Source organism: Gopherus evgoodei, chromosome 5 (assembly GCF_007399415.2).
Source record: "Gopherus evgoodei ecotype Sinaloan lineage chromosome 5, rGopEvg1_v1.p, whole genome shotgun sequence".
Lineage (NCBI taxonomy): Eukaryota > Metazoa > Chordata > Testudines > Testudinidae > Gopherus > Gopherus evgoodei.
Window position 1 is genome coordinate 539,135 of NC_044326.1, and position 17,001 is coordinate 556,135.

General features: G+C 53.9%; 1 protein-coding gene across 5 annotated transcripts in view; it reads right to left on the reverse strand.

Annotated features, from left to right (window-relative positions):
* Positions 1 to 240: 240 nt before the first annotated feature.
* LOC115651946 (N-acetyltransferase family 8 member 3-like) overlaps positions 241 to 17,001 on the reverse strand; it is a 29,917-nt gene continuing 13,156 nt past the window's right edge. Inside the window, exons 1-4 of one of the 5 annotated variants that reach the window (XM_030563299.1) lie at positions 14,005 to 14,221; positions 7,139 to 7,219; positions 3,235 to 3,432; positions 241 to 2,722 (exon numbers count right to left, since the gene is read on the reverse strand). In XM_030563299.1, coding sequence (XP_030419159.1) covers positions 2,029 to 2,700 — 672 coding nt within the window. In that variant the 5' untranslated portion in view covers positions 2,701 to 2,722; positions 3,235 to 3,432; positions 7,139 to 7,219; positions 14,005 to 14,221 and the 3' untranslated portion in view covers positions 241 to 2,028. Of the gene's footprint in view, positions 2,723 to 3,234; positions 3,436 to 7,138; positions 7,220 to 14,004; positions 14,222 to 17,001 lie in introns of those variants that run through there. The other 4 variants (XM_030563297.1, XM_030563298.1, XM_030563301.1 and 1 more) reach the window with 4 other exon arrangements.

Here is a 17,001-nt window from a genome sequence, read left to right on the forward strand (position 1 = left end):
TCACTGTTTACCCCTTTTTCCAGATTATTTATGAATATGTTGAACAGGACTGGGCCCAGTACAGACCCCTGAGGGACACCACTATTTACCTCTCTCCATTCTGAGAACTGACCATTTATTCCTACCCTTTGTTTCCTGTCTTTTAGCCAGTTACCAATCCATGAGAGGACCTGCCCTCTTATCCCATGACAGCTTACTTTGCATAAGAGCCTTTGGTGAGGGAGCTTGTCCAAGGCTTTCTGAAAATCTAAGTACACTAGACCCACTGGATCCCCCTTGTCGACATGCTTGTTGACCCCCTCAAAGAATTCTAGTGATTGGTGAGGCAGGATTTCCTTTTACTAAAACCATCTCTCTCCTCACACTCCGCTGTAGGCAGGGCAGGGCTGCTCGCCCCAGCACAGTAAGGGACTGAGGCACAGAGCAGCTAAGTGACTGGCCCAAGGGCACCCAGGCAGGCTGTGGTGGAGCAGGGCATAGATCCAGCATAGCCCCAGTCCAAGCTAGTGCCCTAACCACTGCACCGCCCAGCCTTGTGCTGGGCAGGATTAAAACCAGGCATTCCTCCTGCTGCGGGGCCTGCTCTCCATCAGCCCCTGGGGCCTGGCTCAGCTGCTGCAGGAGTCCCTGCCCTGGGAATGGCTGGGGAGGAGCTGATGCTGCAGAATCCCGGCTGCCGGCTGCTGACCACAGTGCAGGGTTTCTCCCTGGGCGGCACCACCCAGCCGAGGACCCCAACAGATTGGCACTTCCCAGCCCCTGTGCGGGGTGGGGCCGGGGCTCTGGCGGCACTGCTTGTTGCTAGCACACAAGGCCCTTTGGGTCATACTGCTCCGGGAGACCCATAGCTCTGGTCAGCCGCCTAGTCCAGTCCCAGCTGCCCTCCCCTGGGTACATACCCAGCCAGCTAGCCTGAGCTCTGGCAGGCACATGGCTACTTTTGGCCCAGCAGCTCAAATCAAAGCTAGCACGTCTCCGTCGACGGCCCTGGGAACCAGCCCCCCAGCTATGCCCTGAGCACCGAGGACACGACCCCCCAGACTGAGCTGTGTGCTCCGGCCAAGCTGGGCGTCTGCACCCTCGCTCGTCTCCTGCCAGGGCTGCTGCTGCTGCGATCGAGACACCCGTGCTGCCTGGAAACGGGTGAGCGAGCAGGGCTGTCGGGGAGGTGCTGAGTTCTCTGGACTGCGAGGAGCGAGAGCAAGTGATGTGCCCGGTCCACACAGGCCGGCAAAGAGAAGGTCGATCCGGATACGGTCCGGCTCCAAAAGGACAATGCAGAACTAGCAGGTTCAGAGGACGGCAACGGGGATGAACGAGGGCCTGGAAAAACTCTCCCATGAAGAGCTCAGTGAGCCTGGGCTTGTTCACTCTTATCCGTCTCCTTTCTAAGGCGTGAATAAAAGAACGAATGGGCTACAGAACGAAGATCCAGCGCTTCTGTTCTCCTTGTCCCAGGATACACCGACAAGGGGACAGCCAGCGAAAGGGAAAGCTGGGACATTGTAAACCTAGCAAAGGAATTGCCTTTCCACACAACACATAGCCAGCCTGTGGAACTCACTGCTACTGGATGTTGTGCAGGGGTGAAGAAATTGGCAAGATCCAAGCATTGGACATTTGTGGATGACAGGAATGAGACATGAACCTGTCAAAGAAGAGTGGGTGAAAATTCAAATGAACCTTCATGGAAGTTTCCTTGCCAGGGTCGCCTGGTTTTTTTAGGGGTCAGGGATCATCTAGGAACCACTGAGCAATGGGGGTGAGTCTGATCCTGGCCGGCTCAGCTCCAGGAGTGAAATTCAGATCCAGGTAGCTGTGGGGAAAGGGGAGCCCCTGGCCCTGGGGGAACAATAATCCCAAGCCAGCACCAGAACAGTGTCATGCGAGCGAGACTTTTCCTCCAAGCTCAGTTATTTTTTAACCAAAAAGGTAAATAAGTATCAACTTTGTTGGGAGTTAATTAACAAGCCAGACAAAGCTCTCAGCGGCTGAGTGGGCAGGTGAAGAATCGCCACCTCTGAGCCTTCAGCGAGACCCTGGAATCTCGTATCGGTAATAGAACACGGAGAACTGCAGGAAGCTGGCGAGGAGCGATGGGGACCGCTCCGAGACCCTCTGGAAGCCCACGCTCTCATACAGCTTCTGGGCCGAGTACTGAACCATGGAGGTGGACAGCACGACCGCACTGTACCCACGTTCCTGGGCAAAGTGGATGACCGTCCTGCAGAGCGCCCTGCCAATGCCCCGGCCCCGGTGTTCCCTCCCCACGGACATGCGCTTCAGTTCCAGGGCGCGCCCCCTTTCCAAGGGGTCCTCTGGCAGGACGGCCCCCACCATGCCCACCACGGCCCCCTCAGCCTCTGCCACCCAGAGACAAGAGTCTGCTGCCTCCAGGTAGGTTCTCCGGATGTCCAGTAGGTCACAGCGAAGAGACTGCTGGACGTAATCGGTCCAGAGAGACTGGATGCAAAACCAGCCCCCAATGAGTGTGAGCAGGAGAGCCAGGAGGGAGACCAGGAGGGACCCGGAGGCTGTGAGCACCACCAGGAACAGGCCCAGGAAGAGCAGCTGGGTCTGGAGACACTTCAGCATGTGAATGTAGCCAGTAAGAGCGTGCTCCTTAATCCCGTGGCCGAACATGGTGCGCACCACCTCGTAGTCACTGTCCTCATACTGCCGGATGCGGTACGGGGCCATGGAGCTGCGCAGCCCAGGGAACCTAGGGCAGACAGAGTTTAAAGCCAAGGGAGCGGGTTGGGACATTGCCGATCCACTTCCCGCAGTGCCCCTGGCTTCTCGCTGCACTGGCCTGCCCCGGTCCCCCTCACTGACTCCCGGCAAACACTTTCCATGCCTCCACCCACAGCCCTGCCCCCCACTCTCACCTCAGCACCCACCTATCAGCCCTGCCCTGCAAGAGGAGCACCAGGAACGGGTCGGGGCAGGGGGAGACAATCTCTTCCAGGGGCTCAGGATAGAGGGGCTGGGGGGCAGGGGAGGGGGATTCACTAGGCTGACTCTGCCCCTTTAAACGCCAGCCCCAGCTGGTGACAGGCTGGCTGTGGAGGTTCCATGCCCCACGCTCCAAGCAGCTCCCCAGACTAACGGGCTGTGATCCTGTCTGGAGGGGGATGGGACGGCAGGTGTTTGTGGATCAGCCTCTCCCCTCCCCTAGATCCATGCGCAGAGCAGCTCACACTGCAGTGATCCCTTGCCCAGCACGGTACCTACCCAGCGGGGGTGCAGCGCTGCAGGGTCACAGCTGGCCTGTTGGGCTGTCTCTGCTCAGGACGACCTGCTGACCTTGCAGGAGGGTTGGGAGCAGATCCCTGGATCCCGAGTCCTCAGAGATTCCACGCTCGGGATCAGAAGAGGCTTCCTGGACTCGTGGGAGAAGAGCCGCTCTGTATCCAGGGACTTTGCCCCACACTGCTGGGGACAAAGGACAATAACCATCCGCTGGGACCAAGCCCCCAGGAAGCTCCTTGACTCCATGGGGCACTTCCTGGATTCCTTATTCCTCCTCTGCTCTTTCACCTTCCCCAGCAAGGAGCAGGGCAGGAGGCCCAGCCCTGGGATGAGAGGAGAGGCCTGGGCAGCGGGAGGGGGTGGGAGACCTCAGAGGGGGCAGGTGTCAGCTGGATAGAGGAACGAAGTGGTGGGAGGGAAGGGGTGGGAGCCCCGGCGCTTGGGACATAGAACAAGGCACAACAGCCCATGCTGCCCGGGGATGGCCCAGACTTGCTGACCCTGCCTGGTGCTGTCAGCTGCACAGCCGGGACTCCCGCCCTCCCTGGGCATGGCCAACAGCCCTCAGGGCGTCCAGCTCCGTGCACCACGGCAGGCACACAACTCGGGGATTGTTTTAAGGCATGAACGGCCATAAACCCCCTGCACGGCCACTTTGCCAGGCCCCCCCGAGAGTTCATCTGGCGGTTTGATTTGTCTCCCCCCAGCCAGTGATCACAGCGAACAGAAAAACATTTGGGAAATTGTCCCCAGCCCCGTCGTCGGAGTGTGTGAGCATAACCCCAACGTCACGCAATGCGAGGGAGTCTGGGCCCTGCACCTCCCACTTCCTGCAACTCACCGTGACTCTCAGCCAGCCAGGAACACAGAAGGTTTATTAGCTGACAGGAACACAGTCCCAAGCAGGGCTTGTAGGTACAACCAGGACCCCTCAGCCAGGTCCCTCTGGGGGGCAGGGAGCTTAGACCCCAGACGTGGGGTTCCTGCCTCTTCCCAGCCAGCCCCAAACTGAAACTAAAAACCTGTCCAGCAGGCTCCCTCCCTTTGTCCAGCTTCCCCCACCCCCTGCCTGGCTCAGGTCACAGGCTCAGGTCCTGTCCCTCACCTAAAGTCTCTCCCCTGCTCTCCCCTCCTCCATGCAGACAGCCCCAATAAAACTAGACACATTCCCCGGTCAGTCCGCCCCACTCCCTGCTGCGTCACACCCAGCCCCCCAGGAGCCAGCAGCCATCCCAGGCCGCTGCAGGGTGGTGGGCTGGGCACTGACCCGGGAGCCTGGCACTGCTGGTTACGGGGACAGGCTGCTGAGTGCCTCCCTTTGCACACCTGGGCTTGCACATGTCGGTGTGAAGCTCTGTGGATCTAACACTTCCCTGGGGAGACCCCGGATGGCCTGACTCCCAGCCATGGCTCTAACCACAGGACCCTCGTGCTGCTCAGGAGGCTCGCCTGCTCTGGGCATGGTGAGCGACAGCTGCCCTCGGGGAAATGCCCCATGACCGGCACAGGGGAGGGCCTGACGTGCCCCAGATCCCCTCGGTTCGGCCTGGCCCTTACACACCCAGGCACCACCAGGCTCTTTGCACAGCGGAAGCTCTGGAGAGGGAGCGCAGCAGTCAGTGCTCGCCTGGTGACACTTGTTCTGCTGCCTGGCTGGGCAGGACAGGACACCTGGGTTCTCTCCCCTGCTCTCAGAACGCCCTGGGCTCCAAAGCTCAGCGTAGCTGATAGAAAAGGCCTAAGAATTAAAAGGCCTGCATCTTCGGCTTCTGCTCTTTCTGCTTTTAGCTAAAGGATGGGCCTAGGGATTTGAATGATAGACGGGACCTGGGAATCAAGGACAGGGCATGCATTTAATCTTACATTTAACCATGTTAGCTATTTACTAATTGGCCCGCTTGGCCCAAAAGTATATGCAGCTGTTTTCTCATGTATCCTCAAAGATATTTAATGCCAGGGTTCAAGGCATGTACCTTACACTCCCTTCAAAATGATAAATGTATCCGCAACAGATGTCTTTTGTATCCCCCTCCCCAAAATAATCCATGTATTCTGTGTAACCTGTTATCTATGGGTCAGTATAATGACGTAAACTAAGTTGTTTGTTGCTGATTATAAAAGGGGCTCATGTCGCCCATGTAAGGTGTGTTCTTCTTCTCTGACACTAGTCGAGGAGAAACACCCGCTCAGCTGAACGAAAATAAAGGTGTGGTATCCGTCTTCTTGTCCTCCGTGCCTCCTTGGTGTAATTAGGTAAGCTCCAGGGGGAAACGGGCCCTATTTGGCCAACAAATGGCGACTCCGCCGGGACTTCTCTCCTTGTAGAGGGCGCTGACCGGCGACCGAGGGCGATTCCGAGGAGTGGCCAGCTTGAGCCACTGGTTTGCTCGGGCCTCGGGTCGTTGCGATCAGTCGGGGCGGCTGCGTCCTCTCTAAGAGAACTCCTAATGACACGGAGGCAAGACGGTGCCAGAAGAAGGGGAAGGTCCAACAGCCGGACGCGGCCACTCCGGGTGGTAAGTGCGTTTTACCTCTTGGGTTTAAAGGATATAACGCCCCCGCAGTGTGGTTGGACCTCATAGGTAATCCCGGTGTGGAAAGATATTGTGGATGTTTGAAGGTTATGCTAAATAAGCCAGGCAATAGTTAATGAATAATACCACTAATTTCACAAGCCCGTGGGCCATATTGGATAATTACTGGGACATAGAACAGTCCCAGGGCTTGTTTCTGTTTTGGGGGGGAGTATTGCTTTTCTTCATATTGATGCTGTATTGGAAGCCAAAATTGTAATAGCCAGGTCTTAATCGAAAGGGGAGGGTCGGTCAGATTTACTTAGACACGAGCATAATGGGGTCCGGACAAAGCACTTATGCTGGGACGCCCTTGGAATGTATGTTAAATAATTGGAAGGCGTTTAGACGCCAGGCTGATTATGGAGTGGCATTATGTAAGGATGATTTAATAAAATTCTGTACTGTGGAATGGCCAACATTCGGGGTGGAGTGGCCCGCTGGGGGAACACTGAAGTTAAAAACTGTGCAAGCTGTGCATAACATTGTAACTAGGGATGGACATTGGGACCAGTACCCCTATATAGATATCTGGCAGGATCTTGCAGCTAATCCCCCGCCAGGTTGCGAGAGTGTAGAGCCCAAGCCATTAGGGCCTTAATGGCTCAGACCCCTGATCAGCATCGAGGTCGTCCCCCCGTGAAAAAGCCCTGTCCACCAGCTGTGATTCCTACTGCCCCTGATCCTGTGCCCCCTCCTCCAGTGTATCCTGGCCTCCCGGCCTCCCCGGCACAACCCCCTCCCCCTGTATTGACTACCCAGGAAGCAGTTCCCCCCCCTTAAACCAACGACCCCAGAAAACAACGCAGGAGACAGTAGCGGGGAGGACCGTAGCGGTCAGGAAATCGATACCCCATCTACAGACTCCAGGGGCTCCCCGATAGCCTGCCGCCTGAGGAGTTGCACTAAGCTTACTAAACTGGCTGGGGATGGATGGAAAGTAGTAGGCACCCCGGGAGACACAAAATTTGCTCTTACTAAGAGCCCCGCGGTAAACAAGACCGTAGCTGAGACAGTCCCGGTGCGTGAACTGCCCCTAAGGGAAACTGTGAGCCATGATGGTGAACTCACTGTGATATATGTTCCCTTCACCACAAGTGACCTGTATAATTGGAAGCACCAGAACCCCTCGTTCTCGGACGATCCCGCCCCATTAACAGCAGTTTTTGAAACCCTGGTCTCGGCCCATAACCCTACTTGGGGCGACATGAAAATCGCTCTCAATACCCTACTAACTGCAGAGGAAAGGCGCTTAGTCCTTTCAAAGGCCAAGGAGGGACTAGTAGCAGGGGGAATGGACGCAGCTAACATACCCGAACAGCTCCCTGAGGCTGCGCCCGCTTGGTCACATACAACTCCAGTGGGTCGAGAGATCCATCGCAAATATGCCTTAGCTATAGTACAAGGGATGAAACGCTGTATTAGAAAGACCCCAAATTGGGCCAAGCTGTATAATATTCGACAGGAAAAGAATGAGAACCCAGCCGCTTTCTACGAGCGCCTGTGTAACACCTGTAAAAGATACACAGACCTCGACCCAGAGGATGCTAATGGAAAGCGAGTGCTCATTCCCCTCTTCATTGGGCAGTCCTATGAGGACATTCGGAAAAAACTGCAGAAATTAGACGGGGCATCGGGTAAAAATATAGAGGAGCTCTTAGAGATTGCGCTAAAAGTTTATGATCGCAGAGACGATGAGGAACGGAAAAAGGGGGCCCGCCTACTGGCAATGGCCCTGAAGGGGGGAAGTGGGAAAGGGGGGGACAACACGAAGGGACGAACAGGATTACAGGGGAAGGGAAAAAGCTCCCGTTTGGGACGAAATCAGTGTGCTATCTGTAAGGAAGAGGGGCACTGGAAGAATGAATGCCCTCAGCGACATAGCAGGAGGGAGGGAAGCAGGAATAGGACCCCGCCTGCGCCCGTTTTTTATAACGAGGCGCACGAAGAGTCGTTTGTATAGGGAGGCCGAGGGACCCAGCGGCCCCTCCTGGCGGCACAGCCCGCTGGCCTGGATCCCACGGTAATAATTGAGGTAGGGGGCCGCCCAATTGAAGCCCTTATTGATACAGGGGCCACCCTTAGCTTGCTTCCCCTTGCAGAGGCTCCCCGGGGGAGGGCTCAAGGGTGTGCTGTAGTCCAAGGGATAGAAGGACAAAATATAAAATTGGAAAAATCTCTTCCCCTCCTAGTAAAAGTAGGAGACTGTCATATAACCCACCAATTCGTTTGTAGCCCCTCCTGTCCCATTGCGCTGCTAGGACGAGATCTGCTTACTAAATTGCAAGCGGAAATCTCGTTCAATAATAATGGGACCATGGAAGTTAGGCTCCCTAAACAACAAATTTCTAACTATCAAATGGCCCTTTTAAATGTTAAAAATCCTCCCCCGGCACAGCCGGAGAGCGAGAGGAACCAACTGCCGGGGGTTAACCTTGAGGTCTGGGCTGAGGAGGGAGGTTTTGCTCGGGCTCGAAACGCTGTACCAGTACACATTTCCCTTAAGGAGGGAAGTCGCCCAGTCCGAATTCGACAATACCCCCTTAAGCTAACCACTCGGATCGGACTTAAACCTCTGATTCAAAAGTTTTTGCAGTGCGGTTGGTTAAGGGAGGGCACCTCCCCATATAATACTCCAATAATGGGAGTGCCTAAGCCTAATGGGCAATATCGATTAGTCCAGGACCTGAGGCAGGTTAATAAGTTAATAGAAGCCCCCTATCCAGTTGTCCCAAACCCCCATACTATCTTGAGCCAAGTCCCCAAGAACCACAGGTGGTTTTCCGTGATAGATTTAAAAGACGCTTTCTTTTCCATACCCCTTGATCAAGAATCTCAGAAACTGTTTGCCTTTGAATGGGAAGACCCAGATACCCATTACAAGGCTCAGTATCTCTGGACTGTTGTTCCCCAGGGACTGACTTGTGCACCCGAGATTTTCGGCAGCCAGCTAAAAAGAGACCTTGCCCCGTTCCTAGCTGGACATCCCTCGTGTAACATAGTTCAGTACTGTGATGATTTACTCTTAAGCACTGAAACAGAGACAGCTTGTAAGGAACATACGATAGAACTCCTCAACTTTCTTGGAGCCCAGGGGTACAAGGTTTCCAGGGAAAAAGCCCAACTGGTTAAACAACAGGTTACTTTTCTCGGATATCATCTGTCAGGGACGTCGTAGCTTAGGTAAAGATAGGATCCAGGCAATACTCGAAAGCCCTCAACCCCGAAATCCCAGAGAGCTAAGGGCTTTCTTGGGGCTGACCGGTTTTTGCCGGCTTTGGATCCCCGACTACGGAGGGAAGGCTAAACCATTATACGAGTCCCTCACTAAGGAGGGTCTGCTTAATTGGGTATGGACCAAGGAAAAAGAAAAAGCATTTCAAGAGCTTAAAGAAGCCTTGGTTCAGCCTCCCGCACTGGCTCTCCCGGATCCCCGGAAGCCGTTCACCCTATACGTTCATGAAAGGAGAGGGGTGGCATCTGGAGTCCTGTGCCAGAGGTCGGGACAAGCCTGGCGACCTGTGGGTTATTACTCCAAGGTGTTGGACCCAGTCGCCAAAGGCTGGCCGGCTTGCTTACGAGCCGTGGCTGCAACCGCTCTCCTTGTACAGGAGGCTGAGAAACTAACCTTGGGTGGGGATATTGAGGTTGTGGTACCCCATGGAATACCCCAGATACTGGGAACAGGAGCCGGGGAGAAGCATTTAAACCCCAGTCGGCATACTAGATATGAGGTGGGGCTTTTGCTGGCCCCTAACCTAACTTTTAAGACAGTTAGTTCTCTCAATCCAGCTACCTTACTGCCAGATCCCCAAGTCCCTTATGGGGCTAGTCCCACCCATGATTGTATTGAAATCTTACAACAAGAAACTAAACCCCGCCCTGATCTTTCAGATTTACCCTGGCCCAATCCCGATATTGAAATGTACGTAGATGGATCCAGTTATGTAGAAGAAGGGAAGCGATTTACAGGAGCAGCCGTCATAGTTAAGGAAGGAGAAGTGTACAAGTTTAAGCTTAGCCCCAACCTATCTGCCCAGGCGGCGGAACTGGTGGCTCTTATTGAGGCTCTCCGGATGGGAACTGGAAAGACTATTAATGTGTATACTGACAGTCGTTATGCATACATGGTGGTGCATGCCCATGGAACCCTATGGAAAGAGAGGGGTTTCATTACGGCTTCAGGCCAAAGAATAGCCCATGGGGCCCTTATTAAGTCATTACTTGAGGCCCTGATGCTTCCCCTCTGGGTCGCAGTGATACACGTGCGTGCACATGGGAGGGCCCCTGAGACTGAACAGCGAAAGTATAATCGATTGGCTGATCAAGCCGTGAAAGAAGCCGCACAAGAAGGGTCCATATGGCTCCTCTGGGTCCAAGATACGGAAGCCAAAACCCCTGCTCCCCACTATACAGCAGAGGAAGTGTCCCACGCCCAGGCTGCAGGGGCCCAACCAACTCCCACTGGGTGGTGGAAGTTGCCGGGGGGGGGGGAGGGAGATTTTTGTGCCTAGACCAGTACTTCAGGAGATTCTCCGATCCCTACACAAGGAGGGACATTTGGGATCAGGAGCTATGGTCGATTTAATCACCCGATCCCTTCGGGGATTAGGTGCACATATGGAAGCCCAAAGAATTGTAAATAACTGTTCCGTTTGTCAGCGAACAAACCAAAAGGGGTGCGGTCCGCCTGCCCCAATGGGAGGTCGGCCCTGGGCTGCCTACCCTTTTCAAAGATGGCAGGTGGACTTTGCTGAAGTCCCCCTTTGTAGGGGTTATAAGTACTTGCTTGTCTTTGTTGATCAATTTACTGGATGGGTGGAGTGCTACCCTACACGACATTGTCAGGCACGAGCCGTTACCAAAGCCCTGTTACATGAAATACTTCCCCGCTTCCACCTCCCGGAGGTGATTGAGTCGGACCGGGGAAGTCATTTTATCTCCCAGGTGGTTCAGCAGGTGTCACGAGCCCTTGGGATCCAATGGAAATTGCATACGCCCTGGAGACCACAAAGCTCGGGCCAAGTGGAAAGAATGAATAGGACTCTTAAGGACACTCTCACAAAACTGTGTATAGAATCTGGGTTAAAGTGGCCTGACGCCCTACCACTCGCCCTTACTCGCATTCGGAGGGCCCCACGTAAGGGTCTGAAACTTTCACCCTTCGAACTGGTCTTTGGGTTCCCTCCCCGAGTACTCATCCCGGGGTACCGAGAGGACGTAAACTGGGAAGTGGGGAATGACTCTTTATGGAAACAGGTTTCTGCGCTGCAATCTGTTTTGTTACAGTTACATCGATACGCAGCACCTTTCCAGACCCTTCCCTTGGAACAACCGGTGCATTCCTTCCGGATTGATGATCAGGTCCTTGTTAAAAAGTGGAAGCGTGATCCCCTCACACCACGGTGGGACGGTCCGCATACTGTATCGCTCATCAGCCAGGCCGCTGTTAAGGTCCTTGGGAGCGACAAGTGGACGCACCATTCCCGAGTAAAGTGGTTCCTGAGCCCTGACCCAGAGGACAGCCTAACTGAAGAAGACATCAGCCCTCTGTCCTCTCCGGCTCCGGAAGCCCGGAGTGACACAGGCGAAGACTCTACCTGGGAGTACCAAGGATTGGAAGGACTAAAAGGACTGTTTAAAAGACAGAAACAATGAAACCATCCTTTGTATTTCTGGTCTGTATGTTCAGTTATTCATATGGTTGGGAAAATAGGTTTATGCAACTAGGGGAAATAATAGCAGATTCTTTTAACCTTACTAATTGCTGGGTATGTGGCGGTCCGGGAGAATTAAATGAATGGCCCTGGGTAGCTCAGCCGGTACAGCCTAAATGGTGGCTAAGTAGCTTAAGCATAGTACATAAGGGAACGGGAAGGTGGACTGAAAACCATGGCCTTTGGCGACTCTACTCTGCTGGAGTAGGTGTCTTTTGCCTTAATCGAACAAGACATGAGGGAAGGTATATGGGGGAAAGTAAGTGTGAATGGACTTTATCTCTGGGCTTTGATTGCTGGGATCCCCACTGTCGCCCATATGACTGTTTTAAGTACCAAGGACGATGGAACCTTACCCATGTAAAGCTAACTAATAATAGCTGGGTGAAATGTTCCTACTGGAATCACAGGGGCGATGGTTGTAAAGCAGTAGGACTAGATGGGTACTTTGATGCCCTCTTCCTAAGCTGCCAGCGAGACAACACCACTAACAAACACCATGTGGTACGGTGGTATCAGTGGGCGTGGCAACACCTTAATGGAACCCGAGTTACCCATTTTCGACAATTTTGGGCTAGTACCAATAGCCCAAGATTTGGTTGTAACTGTGTGTGGAAGGCAGGGGCTGGAGCGTGGAAATGTGACTACTGTAACCCAAATGTAGACAAATTCCTAGGGGGACCTATAGAATCACGTAATGCTTTATATTATGAAGAGCCGGGCCCCGCTGATTCTCCTGAGACCTGGGATGGACCCTTTGCCAATGGGATCTGGGCATTAAAAGGCCACTATTGGATCTGTGGATCCTATGCTTATCGTAAATTGCCTCCAAACTGGTCGGGAATATGTTACATAGGATATATTAGGCCTCTATTCTTTTTATTACCTCAAGCCCAAGGAAATAAATTGGGAGTTAAAGTTTATGATGATTTAGTTAGAGAAAAACGGTCTTTGGATTCCACTTTAACCGCCGGAAGTTCCCAAAATTGGGGAGCTCAAGAATGGCCCCCTGAAAGAATCATCAAACATTATGGACCGGCCACCTGGAATCCCAGTGAGCTTGTAACCGGGGCCAGGGAACCAATTTACAATCTAAATCGAATTATTAGGCTACAGGCTATCTTGGAAATAGTAACTAATCAAACAGCTGCAGCACTAGACCTCTTGGCCGATCAATCAACTCAAATGAGACACGCAATTCTCCAGCACCATATAGCTCTTGACTATTTGCTAGCAGAGGAAGGGGGACTCTGTGCAAAACTGAATGAATCTAACTGCTGCTTACAAATAGACGATAATGGCCAGGCAGTAAAACAGTTAACCAAGGAAATGAGAAAAATAGCCCATGTCCCAGTACAGACCTGGGGCGGTTGGGACACGGATTGGTTTACCTCCTGGCTACCACAGTGGGGATGGTTACGAAAAGGTTTCCTCCTTTTTATACTCTTTATTACCATCCTATTAACAATTGCTTGCTTCACCCCGTGCTTAATTGCAGTGGTCCGCAAGCTGGCTGGTCAAGTTACATATCAGCAAATGATGATATTGTACAAGCCTGAAGGAACTGAGGTGCAAAGCCCATAAGCTCTTAAAATGTTTTTAAGGGGGGGGAAACTTGATAGAAAAGGCCTAAGAATTAAAAGGCCTGCATCTTCGGCTTCTGCTCTTTCTGCTTTTAGCTAAAGGATGGGCCTAGGGATTTGAATGATAGACGGGACCTGGGAATCAAGGACAGGGCATGCATTTAATCTTACATTTATCCATGTTAGCGATTTACTAATTGGCCCGCTTGGCCCAAAAGTATATGCAGCTGTTTTCTCATGTATCCTCAAAGCTATTCAATGCCAGGGTTCAAGGCATGTACCTTACACTCCCTTCAAAATGATAAATGTATCCGCAACAGATGTCTTCTGTATCCCCCTCCCCAAAATAATCCATGTATTCTGTGTAACCTGTTATCTATGGGTCAGTATAATGACGTAAACTAAGTTGTTTGTTGCTGATTATAAAAGGGGCTCATGTCGCCCATGCAAGGTGTGTTCTTCTTCTCTGACACTAGTCGAGGAGAAACACCCGCTCAGCTGAACGAAAATAAAGGTGTGGTATCCGTCTTCTTGTCCTCCGTGCCTCCTTGGTGTAATTAGGTAAGCTCCAGGGGGAAACGGGCCCTATTTGGCCGACATAGCTGTGGCTTGGCCAGCCATTCCCCACTAACAGCCCCCCACTAACACCTCCACGGGCCCGGCCCTGGCATGGGAACTGCGGGCTGGCCAGCTCAGGGCCTTGGAAGCGGTTTCAGTTCCTGCTTTTGCAGCTGCAGCCAGGAGCAAAGCCTGTTCCTCTCCCGAGCAGCCCCATAGCACAGGCCCGCCCAGGCCAGCCATCCTTCTGTGGCCGTGCAAAACCCCAGGGTGCAGTGACACTGCAGTACCCCAACCCCCCCTCCCAGCTGCCGGACTCACCTGTGCACAGACCCCAGCCCGGCGCTTCCCAGCCGGAGTGAACCCCCCCCACTTTGAGCCGGGAGCTCCAGAGCAGCGGTGATACAACCGCGGGCTGCACAGAGCCGAGAGGTAGCCGCCCTCCCCGGGCATACAGCCAACTGGCAGGGCCCAGGCTGCTTAAAGGGAAAGCTCGGCCTGCGGGGACAGTACGGGGTCTTTGCAACTCTCAGCTTTCCCCCGACAGCCGTACTCGAGCAATAACCTGCTCGGCCCCCCGCTCCCCAGAGCCCACCCCTCTAACTGCTTCCCTCCCTCCTGGCGGAAGCTGAGGCTGTTTCCCGGCCGTGGAGGCAGATTATAGCTGTGTCCAGTCGAGCTGCTCTGTGGCTGGGAGTCCCCATCTCTGTAAGGGGATCACAGCACCACCCACATTCCCTAGGCGTCAGGCCTAGGCCACTTCACACAGCAGCTAACAGCCAGACGCCAGGCAGTGTGGGCTAGTGGCTGGGGCAGTGGGCTAGCATGCAGGAGATGTGGCTACTCCAGCTCTGCCCCTGACCTGCTGCGGGACGTCGGCTCAGCCCCTTCCCCTCCCTAGGCATGTTTCCCCTCGGCGCTTTGCCTGGGGCTTCTCTGGGGACTGGGAGCTGCTGGGGGCAGAGACCGTCTGGCTGCATGGGTGCAGGACAATGGAGCGTCCAGGCGCTGCGGGGGTCACACACACAACGAATAGTGTCGACTGCAGGTGGAACTGGGGTGGGGGTGGGGGGGAAATAAGCAAACTGGAGCCGCAGCCCTTTCCCCCTCCCAGTCCCTCTTGCCCAGATCCGGAGAGGGGGTTGGCACTCAGGAAATGCAAAAACCATGAAACCTGCCCCGGGATATTCACATGCCCCTTGAGCTAGCTGAAGGCCAGTTCATGCGAAGCTCCTGTACCAGCTCTGCCGAGGAGAGACACCCCTGTTGCTGCGGTTACTGCGGAGAATCCGCAGACTGCGCCAGGGCTGTCTGTGGGGCAGGGACATTTTATAGAGAAACTATCCCCAAAGTTTTTATCTTGCACCCCCCTTAACCCTGTCTGCACCCCTCCCCCTGCGCTGAGGCTGGGAGCTGGGCGGTGTCTCTGGGAGAAGGGGGGACACAGACCAGGGTAAGAGGGCCAAGGCTGGGGCCACCGCTGGGGGCGGGCATGGGGCTGGGAGCAAAGGCCTGCATAAAACCTGGTGGTCCTGCAGCACCCCTACACCCCTACTTCCCACACTTAGGCTGGCCGCTGCAAGTCCTAACCAGATGGAAGGCCCCCGGCTATTGCCATGGAAATAAGCCTGACATCGATGCGTTGTCTCAGTGGCTCTTAACCTTTCCAGACCAGTGTACCCCTCTCGGGGGGCTGATTTCTCTTGAGTACCCCACAAGTGTCACCTCACTTAAAACTACTTCCTTACAAAACCAGACATAAAAATACCGTGTCACAGCCCATGGCTGCGTCTCATTTATGCCATGGAATTGTAAAATAAATCGATTGGAATATAAATACTGTACTTACGTTTCAGTTTATCATCTACAGAGCAGTATAAACCTGTCAGCGTCGGTATGAAATTTTAGTTTGTACTGACTTTGCTCGTGTTATTTACGTGGCCTGTTGTAAAACTAGGCAAATCTCTAGGGGTATGGCTACACTTGCAGGTGTGCAGCGCTGGGAGTTACAGCTGTCTTTGTACAGCTGTGTAGGGAAAGCGCTGCAGTGTGGCCACACTGACAGCTACCAGCGCTGCAGTGTGGCCACATTTGCAGCATTTGCAGTGCTGTTGGGAGTGGTGCATTATGGGCAGCTATCCCACAGAGCACCTCATCCCATTTTGGTGCTGTGGGTTGTGGGAAGGGGTGGAGGGTGCGGGTCATTCTGCTTCCTGTCCCAACGCCCCATGGTGCATTGCTTCACATCCCAGCAATCCCTGTTTTTCCGTCCACCTTTGGCGCCATCTTGACTCTCTCAGCGGTTTCTGTGCAGCGCGATTTCTGTGGGAAATGGAGCCCGAGCTGCTGAGGACTTTGCTGACGAATCTCGCCAGCACATCACGTTTGGCAGTTGAGCTATTCCTTCAGCTCCAAAGCGATGAGGAGTCCGATGATGATATCGAGTTGCCTGACGCGTATGACACGACATTGCTTGTGGGATTCACGGAAATGCTCAGCACTGTGGAACGCTGCTTTTGGGCTCAGGAAACAAGCACTGAGTGGTGGGATCACATTGTCACGGAAGTCTGGGATGACGAGCAGTGGCTGCAGAACTTTCGGATGAGAAAAGCCACTTTCATGGGACCGTGCGCTGAGCTCGCCCCCACCCTGCGGCGCAAGGACACGAGATTGAGAGCTGCCCTGCCGGTGGAGAAGCGGGTGGTTATTGCAATCTGGACGCTGGCAACTCCAGACAGCTACCGATCGGTCGTGAACCAGTTTGGAGTGGGAAAGTCGACCATTGGAATCGTGTTGATGCAAGTTTGCAGGGCCATTAATCGCATCCTGCTAAGAAGAACCATGACTCTGGGGAACATGCAGGACGTTCTGGATGGCTTTGCACAAATGGGTTTCCCTAACTGTGGAGGGGCGATAGATGGGATGCATATTCCTATTCTGGCACCACCCCACCTAGCATCCGAGTACGTTAATTGGAAGGGGTATTTCTCTATGATTCTCCAGGCGCTTGTGGATCACCTTGGGCATTCATTGACATTAACACAGGCTGGCCTGGAAAGGTGCATGATGCCCGCATCTTTCGGAACAGTGGCCTGTTCAGGAAGCTGCAGGCCGGGACTTTGTTCACAGACCAGAAGATCACAGTAGGGGAAGTCGAAATGCCCATTGTGAACCTTGGAGACCCCGCTTACCTGTTAATGCCTTGGCTCATGAAACCGTATACAGGGAAGTGACAGGAGCAAGGACCGGTTCAACTACAGGCTGAGCCGGTGCCGAATGACTGTGGAGTGTGCTTTTGGCCGTTTAAAGGGGCACTGG